At 39.2% G+C, this 18,042-nt stretch overlaps 2 protein-coding genes across 4 annotated transcripts in view; one reads left to right on the top strand and one right to left on the bottom strand.

Moving 5' to 3' along the window:
- Positions 1-2,056: 2,056 nt before the first annotated feature.
- LOC145466791 (FAD-dependent oxidoreductase domain-containing protein 1-like) lies at positions 2,057-10,964 on the top strand. Its single transcript, XM_081450537.1, has 7 exons — positions 2,057-2,782; positions 4,840-5,069; positions 6,053-6,147; positions 6,521-6,663; positions 8,250-8,507; positions 9,787-9,891; positions 10,230-10,964. The coding sequence occupies exons 1-7, from the start codon at positions 2,654-2,656 to the stop codon at positions 10,482-10,484; spliced, it is 1,215 nt and encodes a 404-aa protein (XP_081306663.1). The 5' UTR covers positions 2,057-2,653; the 3' UTR covers positions 10,485-10,964.
- Positions 10,965-11,151: 187 nt separating this feature from the next.
- Positions 11,152-18,042, bottom strand: part of LOC145465519 (molecular chaperone MKKS-like) — a 42,839-nt gene continuing 35,948 nt past the window's right edge. Inside the window, exons 5-9 of one of the 3 annotated variants that reach the window (XM_081449454.1) lie at positions 16,515-16,925; positions 15,706-15,860; positions 14,746-15,002; positions 14,129-14,385; positions 11,152-12,266 (exon numbers count right to left, since the gene is read on the bottom strand). In XM_081449454.1, coding sequence (XP_081305580.1) covers positions 12,225-12,266; positions 14,129-14,385; positions 14,746-15,002; positions 15,706-15,860; positions 16,515-16,925 — 1,122 coding nt within the window. In that variant the 3' untranslated portion in view covers positions 11,152-12,224. Of the gene's footprint in view, positions 12,267-12,811; positions 14,386-14,745; positions 15,003-15,705; positions 15,861-16,514; positions 16,926-17,281; positions 17,514-18,042 lie in introns of those variants that run through there. The other 2 variants (XM_081449396.1, XM_081449330.1) reach the window with 2 other exon arrangements.

Raw genomic sequence — 18,042 nt, 5'->3', positions numbered from 1 at the left:
TTCCCAAAGATGAGACCTGACTTCAACTGCCTGAATTTATTCATGTTTTCTTATGTAATCGACCACCACGATTAGCAGGAGAAAAGAACATTGATGGATTCTTTAGTTTATTGGTGTTGCCTCAGATTTGTGATTCCTTCTTCCCTAAATGAGAAATCGTCTATTTACAAAGATCTTTAGGGATCTCAACTTGTGTGGATTAATTAGATTAAGCAAAATCCTCAAAGATCTTTGTGGATTTAAAAATTCTTGCTGGGATCTTCCACATTCTTGCAAAACTAGCAAATGTGTGAAGATCTTTACATAAAAATAAATAGGTGTTTTGTCAGGGTTGGGACACCTTGTGTCATGCAAGGTTTGTAAAGTGGGATTGATGATACTAAAGGTTATTTGCAGAGCTTTAGTGCTAAATTTAGCAGAAAGCTCAGAATGCATGTTAATATGTCTAGACATGTAGAGTATCTTTACAATGATTATGACCAATAATTTCTTCAAATATGCTCACATCTATCAGAGAATGCTGCCTCTCAAAAGAAAACCGTGACATGAGGTTAATTGAGCCTTATTGATTTCGCCTAGAGCTCTATTTTCGTCATTGTCTATGTTTCATGCATATTTTACAACATCAATATAAGCTTAGCGAACCTTACAAGTTTCAATATCATGAGCTAATAAAATTGTACGTATGCAAACCTCGTTAAAACGGTTTCCATGCATCGAGATGGAAATAGCTCCTAAAAGTCTCTAAGAGACTAGTGTTAAAAGGAATAAATGAATGTATAATATCTAAGTTTATCATCTATTTGTAATAAAAACAATGCTTCATTCCTCAGACGTCTTGAAAACTCCATAGTGATCCAATGCTTTCTCGTGCGACCAACTTGTCCTTTATCATATAACTTCGAGGTTACCCACACGATATCTTGTCCTTTTCAAGTGTTCCGTGGACATGTCGCCAACAAATAGATCATTCAAAATCAAAATGACTTGTTGAGACCATGAATATGTAAGCTGCAGTAACGTGATGGAAACTTGAACGGCGAAACAGGACAGAATCGAGTCGAAAAGCCAACCGCAGTTTCGCCCAAAATAGCGCAACGCAATCTCCCAGCGTGAGCAACTGTCGGGCGTTTTACCTTCGTTGTTCAAGATATCCACACTGCTATGATAATCAAAATGATCAAAAAGTTCCTGTAGTACAAAGCAATGAGAGCAACGGCTATCATAAATCCGATAACAACGGCCAACTTCAGAAATTGCCGGGGACGAAGTTGCAAATCCCCGTTGTCCAAGCTCGCCGGTTGACTGTTCCATCGCTTCGTCATAAGTTTATCAGCGTTAAAAATTTAAGTCGAAAACAGTAGAAAAATATATAAACTTCTCCTTGCTTCTTTACCCATTCAAGACAAGCACGACGCATAAAGAACGCACAAATATTTGATCAACCGTTCATCGTAATCAACAGCTGTCAAGATCAACCGGAAGTGGTAGTTATCCGCTGACCGACTTCTTTTCGTCATTTCCGGTGGGGTCATGTCGGTCGAGGTGGCGTGACGTGCATGATACGAGATGATGACCAAAGAATGTGGAAAAGAAATCTTGTACACTAAAATAATTTGGAATTTTAACCATAAACACAATTACAGTGAAACCTCTATCAAGCGGACACCCTCGGGACCTTCCCAAGTGTCCGCTTAAGTCCAAACTGAAGGCGTTTTTATTTAGGAAAGCATTTGAATAGTTCTTGATGTTTTATATACATTTTTACTAGATTCCTTGCTTTTAATATTTTAATTTTTAGCTCGTTACCTTAGCCTAATGTACATAATTATTGTAAATAATTAGTTTTAAATTAATCACACTATTCATAGCATATCGTTTAATTTATATTACTCATATGGTTTGTTAGGCGCATTTGATCATATTCACATGTTAATTTGCGCCTTAGAAATATTAAATATTATTATTTATTATTATTATTAATAGAGGTTGTCCGCTTAATAGAGGTTTATAAAAATTGCGCAATGAATAACCCATATTTATTGCCGACATTTTGATACTAAAATGGTTGAAATCTTATGAACAGATCGCGATCAGAGACGCCCTTGTTATTATTGTTGAGTGATTATTCTCCTTTGAGGTGGGGAGGGGGGAGGTGTAGGCGGAGCAAGGAACTTTCGAGGTGAGGGGGGGGGGGGGTTGTACACTGGCTAGGAACGGAACATTTTACGGAATTTTTAATGCGTGCCAGTCCGAGGTGGCGACGTCCGCCCCTGGTATACATTTCTTTTTAAAAATTGACAAGTTTGGGATCCCATATCTTCGTGAGTTTGCAACAGGTTCTTATAAAACACATCGCATATTTGTTAAATTTGGCACGATAAATTGATCGGCGGAGGTGGGTTTTTGTCTATATGAAAAATACAAAAATTGTTGATATTGCGTGACATCTGTAAAAAGATTCATTGTTTAAAAAAATGCAGAACGAGACAATATGTCACGCAAAATTTACTTGAAGCAAAGTAATTGGTAAATTCAAGAGAAAGTGAGGTGATCTCTTGGTAAATTTCATATTGAAGCTGAATTTTGCGTTTGTCTATCGTTGTTCTTTGGAGTAAAAGTATCAGGAGCCCATGACGGATTAGCTGCATCCATGGAGAGGAAATTCTACGATGTTGTTATCATTGGAGGTGGCATCATGGGGTCATCATCGGCTTACTTTCTTGCGAGCAGAATGACGCCTGAAATTGGCAAAATTTGTGTAATTGAGCGTGATCGTACGGTAAGTTATATCAAACCAACTTTGGTGAACGAATCTAGTCACACAAAGTTGGCCAAAGTTTTGGCACGTGAGGCATGGGTTGCAGTTTAGCGAATTCTGTTTGCTTTACCAAAAATTGGGTCAAAATTGGAGCTTTTCCTAATGCGACCCCTGCAAGCAAAATTTGGAAAAAAATTGTCAGTGGACCAAAGAGATCAAAGACGCCGTAGTGTATGGGTGGAACAGGCAGATTTTTCCAAAATCGCCCAAAGAAAACAGAAATTCGTTAAACAAGTCAACTGCGTGTTTATTTAAGAAAATTGATGGACAGTATGCCTTCACGGGAAAGCATCATTGTTTACAAAAGCGTTTTATCTTTTTTACACGAGAATTTAGCCTTGTCGTGTGGCTTCATGTGCGACTGGAAAACGAACCCAAAAAAAAGTTGGTCAGTGCCGATATTTTTGGGTCTTTCGGACCGACCCAAAAAAAAATTCGCTCTAGTGCGACCCATGACCCATGCGACCCTAAATTTAATTGTCCTGATATAAACATAATTCCAACAACGGTTCAAGCCGGACAGAGCGTATATTTTATAGCTGACTAAAAAATAACAAGACCCAGTTGTAAATGCGTGTAATCTACTTCGTTTAATTTACAAAAGAGCAAAGCATTAAGATAGTATGCTTTTTTGCTAAAAAAATATTGTTGCGTGGTTCATGACACTTTCCACTTAATTTGCGTTACAAAATCGTAACAGTTTCCAATGTCTGTCGGCGCTTCCTTACGACCTCTTTAAAACTGTGGTATAGAGTCCTAAAGTGACGACGTCACAAAAATAAAAGTTTTGAAATTATGGGATATGATGTCATATTCTTATAGAGGATCCTGAAAGATGCCCTCATCCCAAAAATTAGCTCTGAATTGCAATTCCTGATAGAGATATAAGGGATCAAAGTTTCATAGCATCCCATACAAACCCTTCCAAATTGGTTTCAGTTCCTTCAGTTTAGAACTGACTCAAAATTAGAGAGATTTATATGGGGCAGTACCAAATTTTCACCCTTTATATTTCAGCTGGGAATTGCAATTAAGCGGTAATTTTTGGCAAAGACCCTTTTTTAAGGACGCTCTAATCAAAAATGGTGCCAAATCCCATAATTTCTCAAATTTATTTTTTGTGATGTCACACTTTAGGACTCTATTACGGGTCATGATCATTGTAAACCACAGACCGCGGACAGACTGCACACTGCTCATGCAAACCCAGGATAATATGCAGTCCGAGGGTAAAATGAGGGGTAAAATGCAGTTTGCAGTTTGCATTTTACGCTGACCAATTATTGTTACTTTTTTAGGACATCATCTATTCTTTGAAACCTTGAGAAATCCCCCCAGGGGGAGGGGGGAGTTACTTCCAGAAAAAATTGGTGGGGGTGTGCGGCCCGCTTCCCAAAACCCTTATCCTATTTATGACCAAAATCTGCGATATTCACTACCCTATTTATGACCTAACCAAAACTCGAAACCCTATTTATCACCTGACCCTTAAAACAAAACCCTGTTTCAGACCTGCATTATAATTAGTTCCCTAGTCAGACCTGCGTTATAATTAGGTCCCTAGTCAGACCTGCGTTATAATTAGTTCCCTAGTTAAAACCAATGTTAAATTACCGTAAACATAATTTGTGGAGGGCTTTTGTTGATTTTCTTTTTGATAATGGTGAAAAAGTGGCTTCTTCTTAAAAATATACCCATACCAATGCTAGAGTGCAAAAACCATACCCTATTGATGACTAAAATGGCCAATATCAGCTAAAATCGATACCCTAGTTATGACCAAAAAACCATACCCTTTGGGGCCGCACATACCTATATAGCCCATATAAGGAAGTACCCCCCGCCCTCCCCTGGAGAAATCATCAAATAGAAGTGTTGTTTTTCTATACTGTCAAGGTGTATGTGCTATATGATGCCATGATGCCATGATGCCTCCTCTAGTCAGACTGCAAACTCTTTTAGTGATAAATTTCACTTTAGTTTTAAATATGCTTGTTTTATTTTTAATTTTTACACAGTACTCAAAGGCGACAACAACACATTCACTGGGTGGAATTAGACAGCAATTCTCCTTGGCTGAAAACATTCAAATGTCACAATATAGCTTTCAGTTTCTGACAGAAATTGATCAACACTTAAGAATTGAAGGGTGTGAACCCCCTGACATCCAGCTTAACAGACAAGGTTATCTGTTTCTGGCAAGCAAGGAAGGAGAAGAAAAAATGAAGAAAAATCATGATCTCCAAAGGTTGGTGGCTGCCTTAACAATGATGAAAATCAGGAAATCAGTAGTAATTAATTAATCTAAACGCATTTGATACACTATAATTTAGAGATTTAGCAACCAAGTCAATGACATAAGGCACAGAAATACGGTTAAAGCTAGAACAAAACTCCAGGAGAAAGATCAGTAATGAACAAAATGTGGAAATCAGGAAATCAGTAGTAATTAATTAATCTAAACGCGTTTGATACACTATAATTTAGAGATTTAGCAACCAAGTCAATGACCTAAGGCTCAGAAATACGGTTAAAACTAGAACAAAAATCCAGGAGAAAGATCAGTAATGAACAAAATGTGAAAGAAAGTACATTCGATTCCTGAATAAAGAAACAACAAGAAAAATTGAAATATCGTGGCTTACATGCAGGTATGAAAATCAATGTTGTATTAAGCGGCTAAGGGAGAGTAAGATGAAGACAAAAGTGATTAATTAGTAGGCGAAAAGGTGAAGTGCTCTTAGACTTTTGACCTGGGAGGGGGGAGGTACTCCCTTATATGGGCTATATAGGTATGTGCAGCCCCAAAGGGTAGGGTTTTTCAGCTGTTTTGGTCAAAAATAGGGTATCGATTTTGGCCATTTTGGTCTTAAATAGGGTATGGTTTTAGCACTCTAGTCTTGGGTATGTTTCTTGGAAGAAGCTACTTTTTCATCATAATTATCAATAAGACCGTCAACAACAGCCCTTCATAACTTATGTTTAAAGCAACTGTGCCAGCCGCAATGGTCATAAATAGGGCATTGAATTTTTGGGCAGGTCATAAATACTGGTAGCAAAAGTCGCAGATTTTGGTCATAAATAGGGTAAGGGTTGTGGGAAGTGGGCCGCACACCCCAACCCAACTATTCTGGGAGCAACCCCCCCCCCCCCCCCCACTGGGACATTTGACCAGATTTTGGTTCACTGGACCCATGCATTATGTTAATGCCTCATTTTACATAATTTCAGGATGCTAGGCTGCCACGTCAAACTTCTTTCACCCAGCGAACTCAGAGTGCAATTTCCCTGGCTCAACACAGACGGAATAACACTAGCTTCGTTGGGTAAGCATTATTTAATATTTGTATTGCGTTTTAAGAATAAATCAACCCTTATTAAAAGTTGGATCATTTCATAATGCAATTCAAGAGTTTTCATTGGCTTAGCCATCATGGGTTATGAGCCATAATATACCATGCTGTACAAATATGGTAAGCGTACGTGTGATGTTTTGGGGCGTTTTTATTTGTATTTTAGTCTAGTCTTCTATGTTTTGGGGGCGTCTCTAATAAAACAATTATTCCACTCACGCTTGTCAGATATGAGATTATTATAGCCAACTTGGCGCTCACGCCTCTAGCTCATTGGCTATCTACCACCTCATATCCAACGCGTGCTCATGGAATTGCTAATTGTGTGATCAATGTAATATTTCAGGTACAGGAGATGAAGGTTGGTTTGATCCATTGTCTTTGCTGAAGGCCTTCAAGAGGAAGGCCACACATTTAGGCGTGGAATACATCTCTGGAGAGGTCGTGGACTTCTTTTCAGACCTGAATGGACAAATAAGCGGTGTTAAGGTTTGAGTTATTGTATTTTATCGTACTGCTGACCAATTTAGAGATAATGTGCCAAAATTTATAAAGGCAAATTAAGATAAATGTCATTATCAAGTTTTAAACAAATAAATTTGTGGTCTTCTAACCCCCAAATCAATATTTTTTTTTTTATAAAACAACTCTGTGGGACAGATTTGGTACCATGTTAAAAGACTTCACGGTTGGAATTTAAAAATGAGCTTTTCGAGGTCACATTCCTCAAAAGTTAACAAAAAACTACCCCCCTAAGTTTTAAAAGCTTGTGTTCATTATAAGAACGATAACTTACTAATGCATGGCTCCAGAAGCATGGAATTAAGTTCATCCTGTCCGTAACAAAGTTGTCCTCTGAAAACGGTGTTTTGAGTGTCTTTTTTTTTTCTTGGAAATGGGGAAAAACCTACTGGTAAGAGTTGTAGTAATAAGTATAGCTGCCAAATTACCCCAGCGACTCCTCCTTTTTAATTATTCAAAATGGCCACCAACAAAAGTTCGAGAAAATCAGACCCTAAAGTGGGGTGTAAAAGTGGGTCATTGTGAAAAGTGGGAGCGACAGTCCCACTGAGCCCTTCTTTTTAATTTATTCAAAATAGCTGCCAATAAAAGTTCGAGAAAATTGCAAAAAGTGGACAAAATTCTGGTGCGTAAGGGGGTACTGTACTGGTGGGGCAAGGGAAAAGTGGTGTGAGAATGACGTCATGAGGAGGGGGTTTTGGGTGGCCAATCACAGGGTGCAGCATGAGGTTGAGGTTTTTTTGAGGAGGAGGGGCTGCTAGGATGACGTCATGAGGAGGGGTATGCTCAGGCTGAGGATGACGTCATGAGGAGGGGTATGCTCAGGCTGAGGATGATGTCATGAGGAGGGTGGTGACGTGATGGGGGTTCCCCCTCCTCTCCCGCCTCCTCTCCTCCGTTGTGTGGGTTGACGTTGGGAGGGGATACCCCTTACTTTTGGTGACGTCACAAATGGGTCACACTCAGTAACCATGCATTTCAAAAATGTTCAGTAACTTTTCACTGAAACTGAAAATGGCAAATTGCAAACATATTTTCATTAGCGCTTTGCGTCCAGAAACTGAGGGACAAATCGAATAAGCGAAAAACAAAATTTGCTTTGACTTGTAGCTTTCAAAAGATGATTCAGACGCTCACAATTAGAGGTTGTAAAATTCTATTTCAAAATTTTTGGTATAGTGCATGTGATTGCCAGCTTAGTAAGCATTTATTTGATATAAGGGTTTATCGCTTGGACGCGAGATGCCTCTGAAAATGTAAAGTAACCTTAAAAAAAGACTTCAGCATGCAACGACTTTCCACTTAAAATAGGCTACATTTGAAGGAGACGAAAGTTGCATTAATCGAATTTAAAATCTGCATTGTCTGTATATAAAAAGTCAAAGTTGAGTGGTAGTGATAAGGAGCTTTTGAGTGAATTGTCTCCTTTCATGTGCATTGCACAGCTGTAGACCAGTCACAGGGTAGCAACAGTCATTATATTATATGAAATGTTATACATTGATACGTTTATTTATATCAGTATCTTCCCTGCTGCCCTTCTGTCTCCTTAGGTGGCTACCAGTTCCTCTCCAAATAATCCACAGACCGTCGACTGTGGAACAGTGGTTAACGCTGCAGGTCCGCGTGCAGGGCATCTCGCAAAGAAGCTTGGGATACATTTACCAGTCGAACCAAGAAAACGGTTCATTTTTGTGTTAGATGGTGCTCGAGCGTCCAAAATAAATGAGATGCCATTTGTTATCGATTGTTCTGGGGTAGCTGGTCGTCTCGCAGGTGGTGGTTTTGCTTGTGGCATGGCACCATTAATAGTGAGCATCTTCTGTAGTTTTAGTTTCCTATTAGGTTGACTAAATTGGAACTTAATTCCAATTTTGAGTCTTCAAGAAAATTTCAGGCAATTGAGACCAATAGGCGATGTTCGTATTCTTGGCATTGACCTGGAACAAGCTTGCAATGGAGGTTCATGCGGGGACTTCCCATCACTCTACGCATGCTCAGAGTCAAGATTGCCCACGTCAGCTCGTATTTTTCAAGACAAGGTTCCAGTTGCTTGGCAACAGTGACGTTTCGTGATGACGATAAGCTGACGTCATGTTTTTTTGGAGTGCTTTGAAAAAGACTACCCATACTTAGCTAATAGTGTCGGCGAAGGTGCTTATGGGATTGCCTATTTTGGGGGAGTGCATGGGAAGGGGGTGGGTACCGTGCATACGGCTGGCGCGGCTGAAATTTGAATTGACCAATCAGGATTCAGCAGGCGGGAAAAACTTTACTGTCTTGACGTTAATGTATGTTAACAGGAAAGGCATTGTAATCGAGCAACTTTTCTCGCTGTAGATTGCATTAAATATTCACTAACAAGCATTTACATTTCCAAAAATCATATCAGATTGCAAAAATTGAAAAGTATGAAACATTTTGTTTCCCTAAGCTTCTAATTTGGCGCCAAAAATGGGTCACCGACAAATCTCTCGTAGTTCGTGGAGTGTCGTCAAGTAAGATATTAGTTGCGTTATTCTGAACGAAATATGCTGTTCCTCGTCAAATTAAACGCGGAATTCTCAAGTTAAGGTCAAAGCGACTTAAGCATTGTCTCTACTTTTGCAGCTGCGAAGAAAAACACTATTATCATGTCGTTTCGGTAGGACAGCTCGGTTTTAATGCCGCTCGTATTGCGGGCGGAGCCGCCGTTTGCAAGGTACGTTTTAATACGAACAGAGTTTTCGCATGTCGGCCTTGCATTTTACGTCTTCAAAATACCCCTTGTTTGGCAGTTTTTCTGCTTGTTACACAATTCAAAGAAGAATATATTGCTCTCAGAGCATCTTCATTTAGTTGCTCCTTAGTTCTCCAACTGGTACTCTCGTGGATTGCCGTTCTGCCACATTTTGTTCTTTGTGTCCAGCCCCAATTACTCCATAACCGCTCAAGAGTATTTTTTTTACCCAAGCCGTCCTCTATTTTCGAAAGAGAGTGGTGGTCTGGACCGTAAGTAGCCTGGATAATACTGCATAGATTGTTTAATTACTTGCTTATCATCAAAAGGGAATTTCTGCGTAAAAACATTTTGTCATTGTTTTAACACAGGAAGATGACCACGAATCTTCTGATTTTGAAATCGACTATGAGTATTTTCACAAGAGAATTAAGCCAAATTTAGTTCACAGAATTTCTGCATTTGAGTGTCTCAAGGTAAGTCCCTCAGAGTCGTTTTTCAAATGTTCTTCTATTCCCGTTTCATATTAGGCAGCGTAAAAACCGTATTTAGCCTGGAGTTTATGTCTGTGTGTGTCGTTTGGGGTGAGGGGATCACAAAGTACCTTTGTCAAACAATAATGCCACACATCCTAAGCAAGCAGGGAGCATTTTGGAAATTGACGTATCTAAGTCAACTATGTTTTCAGAGATTTTAAACTTAAATTTCTGTTTTAGGAAAATGTTTTTATGAATACTTCTGAAGATACACAGTATTATGTTTAGCCAAGGTGTAGTAGGATCAGCGCTTGTGATTTTATCTTTCAATTCACCAGGTCAAGAGCGCCTGGGCTGGCCACTACGAGTACAACACACTGGATCAAAATGCCATTATTGGACGACATCCCCAGATAAGGAATCTCATTTTTGTGAACGGCTTTAGCGGTCACGGCAGTCAGCAGTCTCCCGCTGTAGGGCGAGCCGTCAGTGAATTAATTTTGGACGGTGGATTTCAGACAATTGACCTTACAGCATTTAGCTACGAACGTGTTACCAAGAAAGAACCATTGAGAGAGACGAACATTATCTAGCTTGATGGTTATGGCGACTCGTTAGGCTGAGAAGACGTAAAATTGGTGTTAAAGGGCGCTTTCCATCCGACCAAAACTTCAGGTTTGCATTTCCGGAAATTTCCAGAGGCAAATAGAACAGCATTTTCTACAATTTACCGAAAAGAGAATATCCTCGTGAGCTTTACCTAAATTTTCGAAAATGTTGTGTGATTTTCGGATTTTCGGAAACTTTCTCAAGAAATTTGCCCTCGTTTCGAAAATTCCGGAATTTTGGTCAAATGGAAAGCACCCAAATTTGTGAACATTTTCTAAATAACAAAGTCATATCTGAGGTGATCACATTTGATTGAAAATGATTCGAGACTAAACGTCCTAATGTGCTCGATGTATTCTGGTTCTCAAAGGGAATATGGCTCCGGGACTTCGGCTTTATAATAACAAAGAATTCCGAAAACATGAGGTAATTTAGAGGCCCTCTAAATTTTCGGAGCGTTTGAATTAGCGAAAATAGTTTATTTTAATTATAGATAGTGATTCATGCGCCGACTTTCTTTCGATACGTTATGCGTAGTATGTTTTTAGTAGCCACGTGATAAATTCATCATCGTTACCGTCATCACAGTCCTCTTTTAATCATCATCATCATCATCATCATCATCGTCATCGTCATTATAACAATTACTATTCTGGTAACTGATCTAATCTATGAACTGTTCATCAGTTATCGATTACGAAATTATTACAATAACGTCAAGTCAATAACTGGTATTACGCGGCCGCTGGGAAAACGTCGTTGGGCGACGTCTTTAACGCCTTATGGCCATGATTGTGTGTCGTGAATGACAATGATTTAAATAATTATTCGCTTGCGTTTGTGAATGTAAACAGCTTGCCACTGCTAACACGTGCGGAAGACGATATTACACCAGTGATGGGCTCTTGATCACACCCAGACAATGTTCCATTGAGGACAGCGAGCTAGAGCGATTTCTATTCCAATTTATATTGTATTGCTCCTCGAATGCAACGAAAAAGGCAACAGCATTAAAATCACCAGCTGCAGATAAAATTAAACGAACCGGCCTTATTCTGTTAAGATTCTTGATTAGAAGAGGAAAACCTCCTGAAGCAAATAAAAGACAAGGCATGTGCTTTTTAGAAAACTCAGCTATCTTTTAAATATTCATGACACGAGAACTTAATAATTGTTCTCGCGAAAGCAACGTGTTCATGGCAGCTTCGATTAAAACCTGCTGTCGCCGAAGTTTCGTTGGATAATTTCGGAAACGAATGTTCTGCTGAAAGTCGGCGGGAGGAAGAACGAGTCTTTCTATTTTAAAAATAGCACGAAACTTCCCCAGTTCCCTAAGGCGATATGTCTGGGATTCACATCAGGCCGGGCTGAACAATATTTCAGGGGCGTCGGTTAGCCGAGCACGCGCAGCACGGAACAGCTCTGATTCAAGACAGGTTGGTCTTATCATTTCCATTAGGGTTATTTTTTTGCCATTGCGATATTCAGATTTTCGATAACGTCTTAAATATATCTGCTGATTAAGTTTAACAGTGCAGTTTGCGCACTTACTCCGGGTTACAAGTCAATTTGCCCCACCATTGTTTAACTGGACTGCAAGCGCTTCTACATAAAACAACAAGCTGAAATCCGTCTGCTTTCGCACGCACTCCATTTTAAATCATCGACCTCCCTTACAAGACTACTTGCTCGCTCAGTGTTTCTGTAGTCATCACTATCTGCCATCAAGTCGAATCAACAGGTTTGTCATTGATGTCGTTGCTTAGCTGAAAAACGAAAAGATAATTTATAAATGTCTAGTGAAAGGACTTCAAAGTTTATTTAAGGGATTTTAAACCACACGCAAAAGTATCAATAAGCGTGGCTTGGATATGTATCATGAATTCGTTTGGAAACCGTCAATTTCACAATTTCAGGCTTCTTGCAGGAAGCTATTAGTTTTTCGTATGGTACAGGGTAGTAAAGTAAACACAAAGCCGATAGCATTAACCACAGAGCGAAAAATTTAAATGATTAAATAAGTTCCACTACAGACGAGCATTGCAGTTGAGGGCCACGTGCGCACAGCCAGATTACTATAACAAAAAATTAAACTTTCTCTGAAAGCTTCTATGCCAGGGATGTTATACAATTTTATGTTTTGTAACAGCAAAAGACGCCTTTGATGAATGAGTTTATGGGCTCATAATATCATAATATATCGAATGAGCGGCGTCAAACATTACGCATCTCGAAGAGGCTTTCTTTTGAATTTTCTATAGAATATACCTTTAAGATAAAGTTAACGTTCGTCATTCGTAGTAGTGCTCGATCTTCCCGAGAGGTTTCAATAGTTTTTTGTGTGACCTCTTCGGCTCGTCGATGATTTCCAAGCGATATTGTTACTCAATTAATACTCCTTTATAAAAGTAACACATTTTGAATTGATAATTAGATTACCACACCCGTCTTGCTCTTTCTCTCCTTCTTTGCCACCTTCACTCGGTGGGGAGCAAAGGGCCTCCGCAGTCGTGTTTGCAACAGTTATTTGGGTTGTGTCGAAACGCTGCCGTTTCCTCAGCGGGCAGTGACAGTGCCTAGACTTTCAATTCATTTACCCAAGTTTGGTAGATTTCTCCAAATGAATCAAAAAACATAAATTCACTAACGGTCATACTGTCTAATTTCACTTCCGTTTTGTTGTCCGGGTTGTCCAAAGCCCGATTAAGCTAACCCAGGATTAGCGAGAATTTTGATTTAAGTTGTGTAACTTTTGGTGAGGTTTTATGTTTATACTGTTTGTCCTTCTGTTCTGAGTTTGACTAAGCTCAAACTTCACAAAACGTAAACAGTACAACACATTTTTATATAGGAAAAATTGATACTTCGGTTAACTTTTAATCCTGGGTTAGCGTTAACCGGCTTTCGAACAACGCGAGCCTTCAGGAGATCTAACAGTATCCAAAAACAATTGTCGGCGCTTTTTTAATGCTCAGGGTAAACAGGGCTGCCGGTAAAACGCCGATTATGATAGGAGTCATTTTCGATTCTTTTCGTTTCGAATATTTTGTGGCGTTACTCTCGTGGCGTGCTGACCACTTTAAATAAAGGATTGTTTTGCTGGCTTTCCACTAAGATGGAATAAGAACTCAACGCGTGCATGAAGATTTTAATTGCCTAGGAAAGGGGGACTAAGGTACGGCGCTCTACTGTGCCTTTCATACTGTTTTACTTAGTGGTCAAGCTGACAGGCCCAGTTGTAAGCTCTGGAGCTTCTTGTTCCCTTGGACTTGAATCAGAAGGACGTGCAACTTTCATCTATCAAACTCCCCCCCCCCCCCCCACCTCCAAAAACCACCCAAAAAATTCATGACAAATGATAAAAAAGAGAATACTAACCTAATTGTGATTTATAAAACTGGAACAGAAAAGATGACAGGGAAATTACTTCTAAGACGTTGAAAACAGAACTGAACCAATAGGCGACACCGTAAATATCTTGCGAGTTTTAATTTCCCGCCACACTGCTACAAACTACACAGTGAATTCTTACTATAGCATTAGCAGTTTCAAATGCAGTCCTGTAAGAATTTATCTTTATTGAGTACACATCGAGGACAACATTGTCAAATATTTCCTTAGCACCCACTGTGCAACAGCTGTCTCTGTTATGACCAGAGGAGTTCTCGACATGTCCCATCATGCTCCACTCTAATGACTGATCACATGACACCAAACCACACATGCAGTGAAGCATGCTGGGCTTAAGATCCAGTGCTCTGGCAGAAAGACTCCAGTGATGCTGATTGGCTGAGTCAGTCACGTGACTGCCACTGTCATGCTCTAGGTATCCGGCCAAGGATTCAAGGCAATGGGCTACATTGTTGATGATAGCAACAAATTGACCTAAGAAAAAAAAATTCCAAGAGATTAAAGTAGGAATTATAAGGCATGTCCAAGGACTTCAAACTAACTTAAAAATAATTCAATCAATTTGTATTTCAAGCCAACAGGCAAGCTTCATCAGCAAGCTTGCAACTTGGATTTCTAGTGGCAAGTAAGGTTACAGGGTCGTCACAGAGTTTCCAAGTAGCAGCATTTTTGCTGGAGGTGGCTGATTTTGCCATCTGTTTATACGGAATGGGAATACTAGCTAAGCAGGGTAGCCGGCTTAGATCAAGAAGTACAGGTGGTTACTGTTGAAGACCCTGAGGGTTACTGCTAAAGCACACAAAGCTATATACCAGTGCCAAACAAGGTGTTTACCTCTAGTACAGCCAAGATCTGCAGCAATCTTCGAGCCATTCGTTTTCCCATACTGTCTCAAGAATGATGCTAAGTGTGTGTCTAGACATCCAGCACCAGGCACCACATATGGGCATCCCAAAGTCTCATGTAACGCACTAACAGATGCTTGACAAACTGTCTTCAGCTCGTCAAGGGATGTCTCATCTGGTGAGCACAGCAAAAGAGTACACACAGAAGATGAAGTTAATGTGGACTCTGGCACCAAATGAATGTAGCTGTTTAAAAATATACGAAAAAGAAAAGCAGGTTTGCTAACTGGCCTTTTTGCAACCAGTTGTCACTGACACGACATTTACCATGCAGGATGATACATGTAAGCTCTGCAAAGGCATGTACCTCTAATTCAAAGCAAAATCAAGGTTGACTGGTTGGTTAGTCCCTTAAGTTTGTTTGGGAGACTGCTGTATTGCTTTGCCATCCAGCTTGGTGCATTTTGTATCATGTGACCATTGGATGCAGAAGGCCCATTTACTTGAGATATTGTTGTCACTGTACACTACAAGTATATGGTGAATGAATGTATGGACTGAAGTGATGCTTCTGATAGGACAGTTCAACCAAGTCAAACCAAACCTGGCTCAATAGAGTGGTTTTCAATTGAGTGCCGTAAAACCAAAACCAAACCATTACTTACCAATTAGACTATTCCACCAATCTCAAACTGTAGTAAAACCAAGACTTACGTAACTCCCTGATTACTTTTGACACTCAGTTGAAAACCGCTCTAAATCTAGTAATTTTATTAGCAAGAAGCAGGATCAGAACAACAGTTATGAAAAAATGAAAACTAAGGGTAAAAGACATTATGTAATCATAATTACCAAAGGATGGAAATTAAAATAAAGTGATGTACATGTAGAGTACATGGTGGGTTGTACCACCATACGTTAAATGCACCATTGGATTTAGGAAGCTGACCTTTTGTCATTCAACACCATATGTTCAATCTTCCCGACTTGACCAAAGCTTGATTCAGTAATGTCCATGCTGAAAGTGCTCAGGATTGTTGCTCCAGTCAGACATCGCACAGCAGAGATGTGAACAATGGATAGACGGTCAATCACATAAGCACCCTATGATGAAAACAAAACAAGTTATCAAAAAAAAAAAAAAAAAAAAAAAAAAACAACTAACAAGTGACTGCTGTGTACAGGTCTGTCAATCCCACTAGTTGTACAAAAATTGAAATTGTTTCTAAATTAGCTGAGTTTTAGATTTCATTTAGATCTCATTTCTTCCATGAAGACTACAGGGCTGCCAGTCTTGCTATTAATTGTCAGCGATAATAATTATTATTGCCATGTGCCACAAGCAATACATACAACAAGAAACAAACCAAAGACAGTCCAAATTATGCATTATCTCAGTGTATTATGTCTTTAATCCCTTATAAGAAATTAGTCCACTAGAACTGTCTCACCCAACAAAACAGCTGTCAACAACTATTTTGGGTCCCATTTTTCATCTCATGACAGAGACATTCAATATTTCAGTCAAAAACACTTGTATCTATCACATACTGTACACGCATGCATAGTCCTTAAGATCTCTGTCTTTTGGATTTACAATGATATCAGAAACACTACACAGCTGTATGCATGACTAGGTGAATTCTTTAGCTTAACTCCCAGTTGTATCTTGCAGGTGAACAAATGAAGTGAAGGCAGCACTTAGGTAGGTGCCCAAATCTGTTTCTAGGATTATGTCTGCCTGGGCTGGATACAAACCTTATCTCTCAAGTACTGCTTCAGTGCTGGATGTACGCATTTCTGGCAAGCTACCACTTTAACTCCAATAGCTAGCAACCAATCAGCAACCTTCAACATCTGCTGTAGCACAGCACTCTCCACGTTAACATCATGACCACTTCCTGCTGTCTCTATTTTAACGTTGTCGCTAAACCATTCATCAGTGTCCCCTGCCATTGAGACATTATACAAAGCCACTTTGGCATGATGGCTTAAAAGTGCTTTTTTTCTTTGAAAGGTTGCAACATCAGGGGCCTGAAGAATGACACCTTGTATGATCTTGGATTCATTGACAGGATCACCCTCGCAAGTCACTATTTGGACTGACTGAAGGTCTGTGACAGACACTGAAGAGTCTTGGGAATTACTTGGCAGTGATTGAAGAAATGCCTGTGTGTTTGATCAATGCATGGTGTCAAACCATTGTGACATTGTGACATTGTGGAATAAAAAAGTTAACAAGGTTTATCTCAAAAAGAATTTCCTGTTATGTCCTCTTATTACCATCCCTGATCAGAGTCAAATTTCACATCAAACATGTGTTTTTCTAAGTTTGAGTCTAAAGCCACAGTAAGAAGTTAACAAACATTCAATGATTGAAGCACTGGCCTGGGTAGTTATATCTCTTTAGCTTGTGTAAGTCATGTTTGAGGTATTAATAAAAACTTGTACTTAAGTGAGTGCATTGGCACCTTGAACATGTATCCACCGCTAGATAAACACACAAAAAATATTAAATCCTGTACCTTGATGACGAGCACACTTAAATACTGTTTCTCAGATTCACTAAGACGACAAGCAGGCTTTGTTCCAATTATGCTGTTTACAATGGACAGCGTGGTCTTCATGTTACCAATATCAATGTTCATTTTCCATCGACATGACTGTAGGTGACTGGTAATGACTTCCAGTGAATGTTGACTGATCTGAGTGATGAGGGCTCTTGGGACAGGCAGATCAAGGGATGACTGTATCAGACTATAACAGAGAAACAATAAGGATCAATAAATCTATGCACACCTCTACAATTACCAGTAACAGTTTTCTACAAAAAAAGATAAACTAGCAGATTTGGTCCCTGACTATAACTGCAAGATTATATGAGGTCTCATACAACTCTCTACTTTCAAAACGTTTCTTTCCACCTTTTTTTTAAGGTGTTAAACCCAAGGTGTGAGCAAGTTGTTGTTGCAATCATTCCAACTACATTACATTTTTTGTACATGTTCCGTACCAAATATGGGACTTTCATCTTACTAGTTTCATCTTTGAAAGAGAAATATAATTTAACATTTTTGCATGTGATACATAACGGACAAAACTTTCAATGTAGATAAGACAATTCTATATTTATAGTACCAACTGCGCTTAGCCATAAACCTGCCTTGCAGGAAGCCCACTCTTAAACTAAGTAACATAAATATAAATTAATTGATAAACAAGTAAACAAAGAAAATACAACCTAGCTAAAATGTAAGTACATAAAATTAAAATGACTTTTTTACAA

The sequence above is a fragment of the Orbicella franksi genome, chromosome 1 (genome assembly GCF_964199315.1).
Source record: "Orbicella franksi chromosome 1, jaOrbFran1.1, whole genome shotgun sequence".
Taxonomy (NCBI): Eukaryota; Metazoa; Cnidaria; class Anthozoa; order Scleractinia; family Merulinidae; genus Orbicella; species Orbicella franksi.
Note: the sequence above shows the minus strand (reverse complement) of the source record. Positions and strands in the feature narration are given on the sequence as shown.